Consider the following 14456-nt stretch of genomic DNA (forward strand, 5'->3'; position numbering starts at 1 on the left):
TCTGGCACTACACTGTTGGAGTTTGATGCGCTCATAACAAAGATAAAAATGATGCTCAATATGGTTAGTTATTTCATTATCAAATTACTAGCCCCTGATGAAACTAATATGTACAATGCAATTCAATTATAAAATCTGAAACATGGCAAAATATACATTAGAGGCCTCCAAAAGCTGTAAGACAAATAAATTAACAAGATTGGTGCTGCTTGGAAAGACAGGTACCAAGATTCCTTTATACCCAACCAAGGTATTAAAAAAAAAAAAAAAATTCAGTCTTGTCAGTCAAACAATCTGCAGAATGATCACAAGAATAAAATGAAAAAGAATATGTGATTAGAAGTATTACTTTCCTTAGAGCAGTGACTGAAAAATTCACTTGACAGAAATTTTAATACATGTATTTCCATGTAAGTACGATATTCTAATTAGTGCTTTAAAAATGAAAGTACATCTTTTCAGCATTTTTTGCAGCTTACAAACAGCATCAACTGCTTCATCACTGCTTACATGACTGAAATTTACATTCCATCCAGACCAGTGGTTCAGATCAACAGACTTATAAAATGGACTTATATAAAATGGACTTATATAACATGTACTCAGTTATAAGTTGGGTCCAACTGCAAACAACATATACCCTTACCTGCTATTGCATAACAGTCTATGCTGTTTGTTCTACTGGTTACGAGCAGCAAATGGCACAGACCCAGATCTACCAGCACAATATGCAACAGTAGATCTGAGTCTATGCAGTTTGCAATTGAATCTGTTGTTTTTGTTGTTGTTGTTGTTGTAGGGTTTAATGCCATTTTTCAGCACAAGATAGGCTATACATGGCGGCCAGTAAAAATGGTGGAGGAAGAACCTGGGAAACTCTTGGAAAAAAACACCGACCCACAAGAAGCTACTGGCAAGCTGTCTCACATAACCACATTAGCCGAATCCAAGACTCAAACTCACGCAGACAGAGGTAAGATGGCAGTGATCCGTAACGGTGAGCGCTTTATACCACTATGACACATGGGGCAAGCTACTGGCAAGCTGTCTCACATAACCACATTAGCCGAATCCAAGACTCAAACTCACGCAGACAGAGGTAAAATGGCAGCAATCCATAACGGTGAGCACTTTATACCACTAGGACACACGGGGCAAGCTACTGGCAAGCTGTCTCACATAACCACATTAGCCGAATCTGAGACTCAAACTCACGCAGACAGAGGTAAGATGGCAGTGATCCGTAACGGTGAGCGCTTTATACCACTAGGACACACGGGGCCCCCCAACTGGATCTGAACGAGTACATACAGTACTGAAACTCACTTCTTTTCTGTGTCTGGAAGAACACTTCGTGGAAAATTTCTGGGACAAATGATGTTTTTATGTTAATATTCATGTCCACAAGAGAATGAAACAAAAAAAAAATAAAGATCATGCAGCAGATAAATCAGGCCCCCACACCCGTACATAATGTAAGCAAAATGTTTTGATTAGGATTTTTATAACTGTTTATTCACAAAGTCTTTTCTTCATACAAAACATGCATTACATTTTATTAAACATAAACTTAAATTGATCAATGAATGATGGACACAGGGTCATACTAATAAGTTCACTTGACTTTACAGCCAGATGAGCTGAAGTAAATAATTTTTCTGAAGAAAAGTAAAACTTGAATCAGATTTTTGAACTGTCCCAACAAGAATATTTCCAATATAAATGTATACAGATAATGAACACAATTGTATGCAGACAGTGGACATTTTATGCAGATAATGAACACAATTGTATGCAGACAGTGGACATTTTATGCAGATAATGAACACAACTGTAGGCAGACAGTGGACATTTTATGCAGATAATGAACACAATTGTATGCAGACAGTGGACATTTTATGCAGATAATGAACACAATTGTATGCAGACAGTGGACATTTTATGCAGATAATGAACACAACTGTATGCAGACAGTGGACATTTTATGCAGATAATGAACACAACTGTATGCAGACAGTGGACATTTTATGCAGATAATGAACACAACTGTATGCAGACAGTGGACATTTTATGCAGATAATGAACACAACTGTATGCAGACAGTGGACATTTTATGCAGAGAATGAACACAATTGTATGCAGACAGTGGACATTTTATGCAGATAATGAACACAGATAATGAACACAATTGTATGCAGACAGTGGACATTTTATGCAGATAATGAACACAATTGTATGCAGACAGTGCACATTTTATGCAGATAATGAACACAGTTGTATGCAGACAGTTGACATTTTATGCAGATAATGAACACAATTGTATGCAGACTGGACATTTTATGCAGATAATGAACACAATTGTATGCAGATAATGAACAGTTTTAAGCAGATAATGGACATTTTATGCATATTTTTTGTGTGCTTATATTTCAAGAAGTCTATGGAGTAAAATGGTCACTGTGGCAATATGGGGTTTCACGGTTAGTATCTCCCCTTGAAAATACCAGAGAGCATCTTGGTGCAATTCACTTCCAGATAGTTCAATCAATTAAGATGGCAGATGTAGGTCAAGAAAATGTGACAGACCGCTTACAATGCAATGTAATATTTCAGAAGTAGAGACTACTTCCAACATGGCCACCATTGCTGAAAACACATGTCTCTATCCAACATAATGACCTCAATCCACTCCATTCAGCGTTCTATCGCTGACGTCAATAATTCCATTACTAACATCAGACTACTTCCAACATGGCCACCATTGCTGAAAACACATGGTCTCTATCCAACATAATGACCTCAATCCACTCCATTCAGCGTTCTATCGCTGACGTCAATAATTCCATTACTAACATCAGACTACTTCCAACATGGCCACCATTGCTGAAAACACATGTCTCTATCCAACATAATGACCTCAATCCACTCCATTCAGCGTTCTATCGCTGACGTCAATAATTCCATTACTAACATCAGACTACTTCCAACATGGCCACCATTGCTGAAAACACATGGTCTCTATCCAACATAATGACCTCAATCCACTCCATTCAGCGTTCTATCGCTGACGTCAATAATTCCATTACTAACATCATGGCATGACAACAGGCGTCTTCTCCCGAGTTATACTTAGGCAGCTCAACACATCTCTCATCAATGACAGTAGCCCAGCCTGTGATGTCACTCGATCAGCTGATGCAGTCCCATGGAGTTTTGGCGGAAATACTACCAGTAATTGACATGGTATCCGAAAGCCAGTGGAAGCAGATACTCGAGGGTAAGCACGTCAATCTTGCCACTCTTTTGCTACCACACTATGAATCGGATCTATCAAATCATGATGACAAGGCTGGGAATAATAATCCTGATCACTTAATCATCTCAGTCTAAGTGAGTTCATAACGGCTTTCAGAAAATTTAAATAAATCATCTGTTCAGTTTATGCTAACAAACACCATGAATTGGACACGTATGAGGCCGACATTATAAAAATTGCCAATGCCTATGGGGACATTTTCTATAACTACCATAATGTCTACTCCAGTCAAGCTGCTATTGCACTGCATGACTACAAACTCAAAGTAAACTGGGCTCTGAGGGATCAGGCAGCTCTTCAGCTAATGATTGGAAGCCGAAAAATGACATGCAACATCTGCAATTCTGTTGCTCACCCAACCGACTTTTGCCCACAAAAAACGTGCACAGCAGCGCCTGTTGTGAACATAGCCAACAGAACAAAAATGGATACTGACAAGTACAGCCAGCATAGACAGATGGATGGAAAAGAACTTTGTAAAAATTTTAACTCCATATGCGGTATCCACCGAACTACTTGCCAGTTCTTACATACCTGCAATCAGTGCAGGGCCAAAACGCATGGGGCAGCTGCCTGCCCAAACAATCCATTAAAAAGTTTTTACAGCACTGGTACACGCAATGTCAATACCCCTCACAAATCAGTGCCAGGTAAGATGCAACAAATCTGACCTACTTTCTCGCCACATGCTTCTACCCCCATTGATATTAACAGATTGCAGTATGAAATCCTTAATCATCCAGATCAGAACTTTGTTCAATATTGCTGTTGTCATCCCAACCTTCGTTGGCCAGTCTAGTTTTTACTGGGCTCCGCTGAAGAAACTTTACCTAAAAGTTATCCATAACATTCTGTCAGGGAGTTCCACAGACCAGCTGTGACCTCTATATAACCACGTTGTGCCATTCAGTAGCCGCTGAATCACTCACTGACAGAATGAACAAAACAGTTTCATAAATAGCAGCAGACAGTCCCCCTTGGCAAACAGTATAATTATTTAAAAAAAACTTAACTGGATCTATGTTTTGTTGTGTATAAAATGCAGATAATGGATATTTTATGCAGATAATGAACATTTTTTTATGCAGATAATGAATATTTTATGCAGACAATGCACAGTTTTATGCAGATAATGGGCATTTTATGCAGATAATGGATATTTTATGCAGATAATGCAGAGGTGGACAAAGTTTCCAGTGCAAGTGCCGCATACACAAATTTACACCTTGTTGCGGGCCGCATAGTTCATTAGTGAAATAATTAATATTTGAAATAGCAAAAAACAAAAGGTTTCTCTAAATAACATCTAATTAATTTTCAGTTGTTAATATTTGAAAACTTAAACTTAAACTTCAAAAGAAGCACATTTATCTGATAAACAAAATAACATAAACAGAGTCAGTGCGAATGATCACTTGTTCCTAGGCCGCATGAAAACCCTTGGCGGGCTGCATACGGCCCGCAGTTTGCCCACCCCTGAGATAATGGATATTTTATGCAGACAATGAACAGTTTTATGCAGATAATGGGCATTTTATGCAGATGATGGATATTTTATGCAGATAATGAACATTTTATGCAGATAATGATAAGTTTCATGCAGATAATGAACATTTTATGTAATGAACACTTTATGCAAATAACGGACAGTTTTATACAGATGAGAACTTTTTATGCAGATAATGAACATTTTATCAGATCATGAACATATATATGAAGACAATAAACAGTTTTATGCAGATAATGGGCATTTTATGCAGATAATGGACATTTTATGCAGATAATGAATAAATTTTATGCAGATAAGGAACATTTTATGCAGATAACGGACATTTTATGCAGATAATGGATATTTTATGCAGATTCTGAATATTTTATGCAGATAATGGACATTTTATGCAGATAATGGATATTTTATGCAAATAATAGACATTTTATGCAGATAATGGATATTTTATGCATATAATGGACATTTTATGCAGATAATGAATATTTTATGCAGATAATGGATATTTTATGCAGATATTGGGCATTTTATGCAGATAATGAATATTTTATGTAGATAAGGAACATTTTATGCAGATGATATTTTATGCAGATAATGGATATTTTATACAGATAATGGGCATTGTGTGCAGATAATGGACCTTTACGCAGATAATGGATATTTTATGCAGATAATGGACATTTTATGCAAATAATGAACATTTTATGCAAATAATGAACATTTTATGCAAATAATGAACAGTTTTATGCAGATAATGAATATTTCATGCAGATAATGGACATTTTATGCAGATAATGAACATTTTATGCAGATAATGATAAATTTCATGCAGATAATGAACATTTTATGCAAATAATGGACAGTTTTATACAGATAATGAACATTTTATCAGATCATGAATATATATATGCAGACAATAAACAGTTTTATGCAGCTGATGAACCAGATAAGGAGCAATTTATGCAGATAATGGATATTTTATGCAGATAATGGATATTTTATGCAGATAATGGACATTTTATGCAGATAATGGATATTTTATGCAGTCAATGAACAATTTATCAGATAATGAACATATATATGCAGACAATAAACAGTTTTATGCAAAAAATGAACATTTCATTCAGATAATGAACATAATTCTATTCAAATCATGAACACATTGTAAATAATTCCTACCCACAGCTGACATTTTTTTAAACTCCCAATGTGAATTTGGGCAAACTAAGACATTCTCTCGATATAAGCACTGTATCCTGCCTCCATGTAAGCCTTAGCTGCTACCACAGGGTCTTCAGCTTTGATAATGCCACGGCCTACAATGATAACATCTGATTTGTGGTTTAGAATGACCTCCCTTGGGGTGACATAATTCTGGCCCATTTGGTCTTGTCCACTGCTAAGCTGGACACCTAAAACAGAAAAGAGATTGTTCTTGCCTGTTTACTTCACAGAAATATTCATTGTTTGTACATTGTTACAAGACCTCATCTTTTTCACAGGGTAAATAACCAGCTTGATTATTTGCTAATAATAGTACAAAGTGTTTACCTGTAAACATGAATTCTTCCCACCAACATGAGCACATTTTGGAGTGGTCCATAACATATGAAGAAAATGCCAGTCACTCAAAACCAGAAGATTACATCACAGTGACCTACTCTGATATTGTTAAGTTACTCTTCTTGAGAATTATCCATATATCTCTCTATCTGCAGAGAAGCTCCCATTATTTTATCATAAGTGGAGATTTTCCCCTTGCCACAAATATTAGAGTGAAGTAGAACAAAAATGAGGTGGAGGAGGAAACCACCACAGTTCAATATTTACAAAACACTGCAATATCCATCTCTCTTTCTTCCTGCTCCACTCTGAATGACCCCAACTGAAATCAAAATCTTCAAAATATATTCCCTCTAGTTGTATAAGCAATAATCTGTTCATTGCTTCTGAGCTTAATCTGTTCTTTATTTGTCTTTGATTATTGTTCTGTACTGAGAACCCCCTTTCACAGCCTGCTGTCTTGAGGGGCATATACATAGCTAGCTTAGCCAGCTGGAACAAGTTTGAAAACTGCTCTTTATGGTTGTTGTGTAGAACTTTCCACAGCTCACAGATATCATCTTTTGGATACTTGTGCTCCAAAATAAGATTTTTCATCAACATAAGCTTTGCCATGGTTTAACTTTCTTGAATTAGTACTCAACTTACTACTATGTCAGATTTATGTTTTCATAATGTTGTATTAGGATTTTAAGTCCATTAGTGCAATAGTCAACTTGCTCAAACAGGTATTTTGACCAAATAATATCTTTACTTCTTAATTTCATTTTTAGATTATTATTTATTAGATTTATTGTAACCTTTATGATATTCTTTTGAAGAAAACGATCCCACTGGGCTAAGCTATGACAAGAAAAGAAACTAAAAGTGCATTCTTTTAAATTGTCTGCATTTTCTACATATAATTCTGAAATGCTGCTGAAACGAGGGGTTGACCATCATGTCTGTTTTTATCCATGCAGCATATACACTGGATTTGTATTTAACACCATTTTCGGGTTCAAAATCATTCACTGGTATCTCCATTAGCACTTTCCCAGCTCCAATAATGTGATATATTTCATAACTTTAAAAGTAAATTGCCAGAATCACTATGATCAGTCAGTATTTGCAAAATGAGATCATCATCAACAGATGAATCACACAGGGAATCAGCCATTTTGGGTCTTCTAGATAGCCTGTATTATAAGCACATATTTTTTGAACTTCCTTGATGCATGGTTCAAACTATGACAGAATGCTTGTTACGGGGTCCAAGAGAATTCTACACTTTAAAATAACAGTGATGCAAACAAGCATTGTTTTAACAATGCCTGCAGATCTGAAGAAAAAAAAAAGATCTTATGTGGCAATGTTTTTAAATTATGACTGGACATTGACCTCAGATGCCGATATAATTTTGACAATGATGGTCATGTTGAGGATAATTCTAATGAATGAGGAGTTAATCTGTTTCACAGATGCATGAAAGCATCAGGCCAACAATGAAAGTGATGAATATGATCATGAGAAATGTATGTTCTGAGCCATAATGCAGTGAAATGACATAACCTTATGTGAATGCTAAGGATGAGTGTTATTTGGCTACAACATAAGAACTGGAGTCATTACCACAAGTCATAGTAGTTAAACAAATATGCAAGAGAAAATATGGACAGTGCTCCCAATACTTGAAATGTGAACAATATGAATTATAATGAGTATTCAAGCATTATGCATTATCATTCATAACTTAAGTGGACTTTTTAATAAAGTTATAAAAGTATCTCATTCCTTAAATGTTTCTTGATATATGGAACTTTTCATTAAATAAAAAAATAAAAACACTTTCTCTTGTTTTTGGCACTTTATATTCAGACAGACGTTCTCTCATAATTACATTCTCCCTCTCTCTTTCAAGTGACATAAGAAAATCAAAATGTTTCACATCATATAAAGACTGTATTTGACAACAGAACACAGCAACAAAATGTCATTCATGGTTCTTGCCTCTGAAAATGTGAAAAATAATCTATATTTTTCTTCAAAAATGTTTCCAGTTACCTTAACACTACAATTCAATTATTTCGATGATTGTTCTAACTATGTAAATGAGCCAAATCACCAGCCTTGTTTCTTTTACCAAAAAATGCTGCCAAATTGTGCCATAGAAAACTATGGTCAGCATTATCCTCTTCCGAGTCTCCTTGTAGGTATCACTACTCACTAAACAAATATCTGAAATTACCCATTGTCTATGGATCTTGATGAGAGGCCCTAATTACAGTAAACAGATCAAAAAATCTGTTGTGGGTTCCTAATGATATATACCTTCAATGAAAAGTTCATATTAAATATGGACACCAGAGAGGTATCAAGTTCAACCAATCAGATGCAAGATCAACTCATTAGTATGCATGTATCTCCCTCATTAACGAACTGATATGAGATCTTAATGATATAATTATATATTCCCAAATAATTTTGTTTCACACTGTGATCAGAAGTATGACCTCCAGAGTAGTAAAAGGGACAGCCAATAAGATCCAAGATCACCTCATTAATATGCATGTATCTCCCTCAATTATGAACTGATATGAGATCTTAATGATATAATTATATATTCCAAAAATATTTTGTTTCAGAACGTGATCAGAAGTATGACCTCCAGAACAGTAAAAGGGACAGCCAATAAGATCCAAGATCACGTCATTAATATAAATGGAACTAAAAAATTATTAAACTCGTTCAAGATTTTAATAACATAAGCCCATTTTCCAGGTTTGATTGAAATTGGATCAAAAATATGAGTGGTAACAAGCAATTGTTGACAAATGAACAAAAGATGACATGACGGATGATGTACAACAGGTGCAGGGCCATCAAAAATAAGCTTACCTGGCTTAATGGTCAGGTGAGCTAAACAGGTGATGTTAATTTGATCTCACATCTACCATTACAAAGTCAATGAAGGAACACAAAACATTTGTGGAAAGAAAAAAAGAAAAGAATCCTATTTCCAATATGAAACACAAGGTAGGAGAAAGTGATCAAACAAGAATGTCTTGTCACAAAACTTGCCTGGTGTGATGTGCAGGAATTCTGGGTCATCTGAAATGGCAGACTGACAAACAAATCCTATTACAAAGTCTTTGTTGCCTTCTGCAATCTTTAGAGTCTCTGAAAATAAACACAATAATTTTTACATCAAAACATGAAGGCCAGGGCCTACATGTTGAGTCAAAACATTGCTGTCCATCTTGTTATCTTGACCAATGGTCAAGAATTAAGACAGGTGTCACATAATGAATTATTTTGCTTTCATAATGAGCCATTTTAAGTCCTGACATAATCCATTACAGGTAAAGATTTATAAAAATAAAAAATGGAACTTTAGCCAAAACCCTAAGGAAAGCTTTTTACAACTGTAACATTATGGTCCAAAGTAAGCCATGTGGGTCACAGAATGAATTGTCTTGCTTTCATAATGAGCCAATCTAACTACTGACAGAATGAATTGTCTTGCTTTCATAATGAGCCAATCTAACTACTGACAGAATGAATTGTCTTGCTTTCATAATGAGCCAATCTAACTACTGACAGAATGAACTGTCTTGCTTTCATAATGAGCCAATCTAACTACTGACAGAATGAACTGTCTTGCTTTCATAATGAGCCAATCTAACTACTGACAGAATGAACTGTCTTGCTTTCATAATGAGCCAATCTAACTACTGACAGAATGAACTGTCTTGCTTTCATAATGAGCCAATCTAACTACTGACAGAATGAACTGTCTTGCTTTTATAATGAGCCAATCTAACTACTGACAGAATGAATTGTCTTGCTTTCATAATGAGCCAATCTAGCTACTGACAGAATGAATTGTCTTGCTTTCATAATGAGCCACTCTAACTACTGACAGAATCCATCAGAAGGTTATGGAAGTATACATGAATGAAAATACTTTAATCAAAACCCTAAGAGTTCATTTGTTGCATAAAAGGGTCTTTGCTTTGAAATGAGGTATCTTGTGTATCAAAAGAATTTGTCATGCCATTATGGGAATGATGCATTTTCATTTCCTTTTGGTTCTATCAGTTTTGTAAGCAAAATAAGTAAATAAAAAAGGATATTTGTATTGATACTTAAAATCATGCATTTCTGCCTCTGTCATAGATGGTATATTTGTAGGCATTATATTTCATGGATTAACTTGTACAAATACCCCAAATAAACAATACAAAAGATCAAAAATATGCCAACAACAAACAGTAGTGGCTTGAACGGTTTAACACTGCCAGTATGAACGCAAGTCAAACACCTATCAAGGTCAATCCTAATATCATGTTTTCGTCCAAATGCTCAACATCAAACGAAGCTGTCTTATCCAAACAACAGTGTTATGAAGATAATGTCACCAATCCATATATGAACCCAACAAGTAACTGCCCCTTGCTCAATGCAGTCAAGGGTTGTGGCAATTTCTGAAAGGAAAGCAGCTCAGGAAAAAAATGTACAAGGAATCAGTCCAAATTTTCTGTGGCTTTGAGAAATCTAGACTTGTATAATTTTGCCATTTCTGAATTATTTATGATAAAACCTTTATATATGCTAGAATACTTGACTGACATGATGTTTATTGACTGAGTTTGTTCTAAAGTCAATGAAGTGTGAGTTCAGTTACGGTAAGCTGAAACACAAAACTAATATGTATCAATGATGATCAGTTAAGTGAATATACTGTATTCTGGTTATGCAGCTTGCATAATTAAAGATGTGTGTCATTTTATATGATCATGTTGTTGGATCACTTATATCTCAGAAAAACGGTAACTCTTGAGAGCGTGGGTCAAAATAAATAAAATATCAATTTTTTAAAAAAAATGTGATTGGGAAGAATGAGATTTGGTAAAAATGATGAATAAAACAAAAATCTGCATCAATTATTATTGGGAATAAACAAGGATATACAATTTGCACTGTGTAAGTACTGGTATGTACACTATATTATAGTATCAGTCGGCCAGTAAACTCTCAGCACCCTGTGAATAATCAAAGTTTTTATTTACTTTAATTTTCTTTCAAGTTGGAAAAATCGGAAAATATGCACATGCAAAATATTATAAATACAATCATAGCAGTTTATAGCTGTTTCTTGATGTAGTAAATGAATGAACAAGAACTGAACATGGCGATCTTGTCAATTTTGTCTAGACTTTTTTTTGTTTACATCAGTAAGTGTTGGGACACTGAAAATACTTTATTTTTTAAATGCAAATAAATCTTGGGACACAAAGAAAAAAAATTTGTGTCCCAAGACTTAGTCATTATGGTACAGCCTAATTAGCATTGTGCAGTAATTAGCATTTATACAAAATGTCTAATTAGCACTGTGCTGTAACTAGCATGTATTCATAGTGTCTAATTAGCATGTATTCATAGTGTCTAATTAGCATGTATTCATAGTGTCTAATTAGCATGCATTTATAGTGTCTAATTAGCATGCATTCATAGTGTCTAATTAGCATGTATTCATAGTGTCTAATTAGCATGCATTCATAGTGTCTAATTAGCATGTATTCATAGTGTCTAATTAGCATGTATTCATAGTGTCTAATTAGCATGTATTCATAGTGTCTAATTAGCATGCATTCACAGTGTCTAATTAGCATGTATTCATAGTGTCTAATTAGCATGCATCATTCAAGAGTTTTAATATTTATCTGAGCTTTAAACACATTATTCATTAAAGTAGATCACCACTGTGGTTAAATGTTAAGTTACAGATAATTATATAAAATAAAGAGCAATTTTGTCATTACTGTCTATGCAGTATTTTTGTTATTTCATTTGAATGAAGAATTGATTTAAATAAATATTAAATCTAACTGTTGCACAGCATTTCATTAATTATTTGGTCAATAATATAATTCTTTAAAATACTTCATACTCTTCTTACTTTCTTTCTATCACTACTGATCTCAACACACATATCGAATTGAATAGACAAGAGAGTTATTGGATACTGTATATATACATGTGCAATGCATTAATATAAACTGAGTTATAATTCTTTTGTTTTGAAAAAAATGGTTCAACTAAAACAACTGCATGTAAAAGATAATATTTTATTACAGTAATAAAGTTGAATTATCAGACAGCTCGGTTTTGCTGACCACTAGGAACGTATCAGTAAGAAAACAGTGGTTAATGGGGTGGCTTTCTGCACCAAACATGACTCAATTTTCATTGTGTCCTATTCTAGACATTTGGAGTAAGCATTACATCCTGGAAAATTGGTACCACATGCAATATGGTAAAACCAGAGTATTTGCAATCAGTACCACATGCAATAGTAAAACCACAGTATAAACAATCAGTACCACATGCAATAGTAAAACCACAGTATAAGCAATCAGTACCATATGGAATATGGTAAAACCACAGTATAAGCAAGCAGTACCACATGCTTTTGTAAAAATGCAGTATAAGCAATCAGTACCATATGCAATATGGTAAAACCAAAGTATAAGCAAGCAGTACCATATGCAATATGGTAAAACCACAATATAAGCAATCAGCACCACATACAATATGGTAAAACCACAGTATAAGCAATCAGTACCACATGCAATAGTAAAACCACAGTATAAGCAATCAGTACCACATGCAATATGGTAAAACCACAGTATAAGCAATCAGTACCACATGCAATATGGTAAAACCACAGAATAAGCAAATCAAATACTTTACCAAAATCTTCATGTGAATTTTCTATATCTGACAGTTCAAGCTCAAAGGGGTGAGAAAATGATCATGTTGGAGAATGAAATGCCTTGTTATGATTCAATCAACACATGAATTGAATCTAGTGAGTGGTTTGGGAAACATAGGTACATGAAGAAACTTGAACTATAACTGTTGAAGAAATATATCCAAGACTGAACTTGACACCAAGTTCCATGGAGCAAGAGATCGTGTCAAAAAACAAATTGTTCTAACCTCTGTTTCATCATCTCAAATATTAACAGAATCAATATTTTTTTAAAAATTGTAAGCAAATGAAAAACTTTGTCCAAAATGTTAACATAAACCTGTTAAGGGCACTGCTGTCAGAAAAACAGCTTCCATGCTTCTCATCTGATACATAATTGTGCCCAAACGTCCTTAGCCCATTATCCTCATGTTGAGAGCAGATTGGAAGTATTTAAGTTATTGTTGCAAAATATCTGGTTAGCTAATTGACCCACAAGCCCCCTTTGCAACAGCAATTTGTCTCAACTCTGGGTACAAACCTTTATTTCTGTAATGATTACTGATGTTTTTAATCAAAGTGATTTCAATTCCATTACTTTGTTACACTTGCCAACAAGAGTCTAAACTGAGCCTTCTATTAAGGTCACACATAAGCTTAGACATGTTCATGTCTGACACAAGCAAACTGATAAATTAATAATATGGAAGATTGAGGTCTGAATAAGGAGTACACTGTCTTTTTAGGTATAAGATGATGGACAATACATTTTACCTTAAAACAGAAAAAAAAAAATCATCAATAAAGGTCACCTTTTCTTCTGAAAAGACCCTGAACTTCTGACTGGATGATAACAGTCTAGCATCAATTTAAATTCGAAGATTCACTGTCCTGTACTGGTTTAACATTAATCCTTTGGAATCTAATTATTTCAATACTGAATTCGTTTTCCTGACTGGCCAAAATATGACCCCAATATTAATGCTGCCTTCCTTTTTGAGTCAGTTAAACTAGTTGATAGGTAAAGATACGAATATGGACTAACTTACCTTTTGTATAGTCTCCAGAACACAGGTTTCCGCTTGAGCTCATCTCTGCTATCAGGAGGCAGCCTCTTTCTTTTGGCAAGCCAATCTAATTACAACAAGAGTTTTATAAATGGCACATGTGACTGTATCTCTATCATTAATCTTGACCTCTGAGTAGTGACTTGACTACTGTATGATAAGGTGTGGACATGGGTAAAGTTTCATGAAAACATATGTAGGAGTTAAAAGCTGGCTTATGATCTCTTGTTGTGACTTTGACCTTAAGACCACAGGACCATGAATATG

At 34.6% G+C, this 14456-nt stretch overlaps 1 protein-coding gene across 3 annotated transcripts in view; it reads right to left on the reverse strand.

Annotated features, from left to right (window-relative positions):
* Positions 1–385: 385 nt before the first annotated feature.
* LOC149785264 (uridine 5'-monophosphate synthase-like) overlaps positions 386–14456 on the reverse strand; it is a 53427-nt gene continuing 39356 nt past the window's right edge. For all 3 annotated transcript variants that reach the window (XM_089979128.1, XM_089979129.1, XM_089979130.1), the window contains exons 9-11: positions 14172–14256; positions 9447–9545; positions 386–6235 (exon numbers count right to left, since the gene is read on the reverse strand). In XM_089979128.1, the coding sequence (XP_089835254.1) occupies positions 6048–6235; positions 9447–9545; positions 14172–14256 (372 nt within the window). In that variant the 3' untranslated portion in view covers positions 386–6047. The remainder of the gene's footprint in view (positions 6236–9446; positions 9546–14171; positions 14257–14456) is intronic.

The sequence above is a fragment of the Sinohyriopsis cumingii genome, chromosome 13 (assembly GCF_028554795.1).
Source record: "Sinohyriopsis cumingii isolate HCF-2022 chromosome 13, ASM2855479v2, whole genome shotgun sequence".
Taxonomy (NCBI): domain Eukaryota; kingdom Metazoa; phylum Mollusca; class Bivalvia; order Unionida; family Unionidae; genus Sinohyriopsis; species Sinohyriopsis cumingii.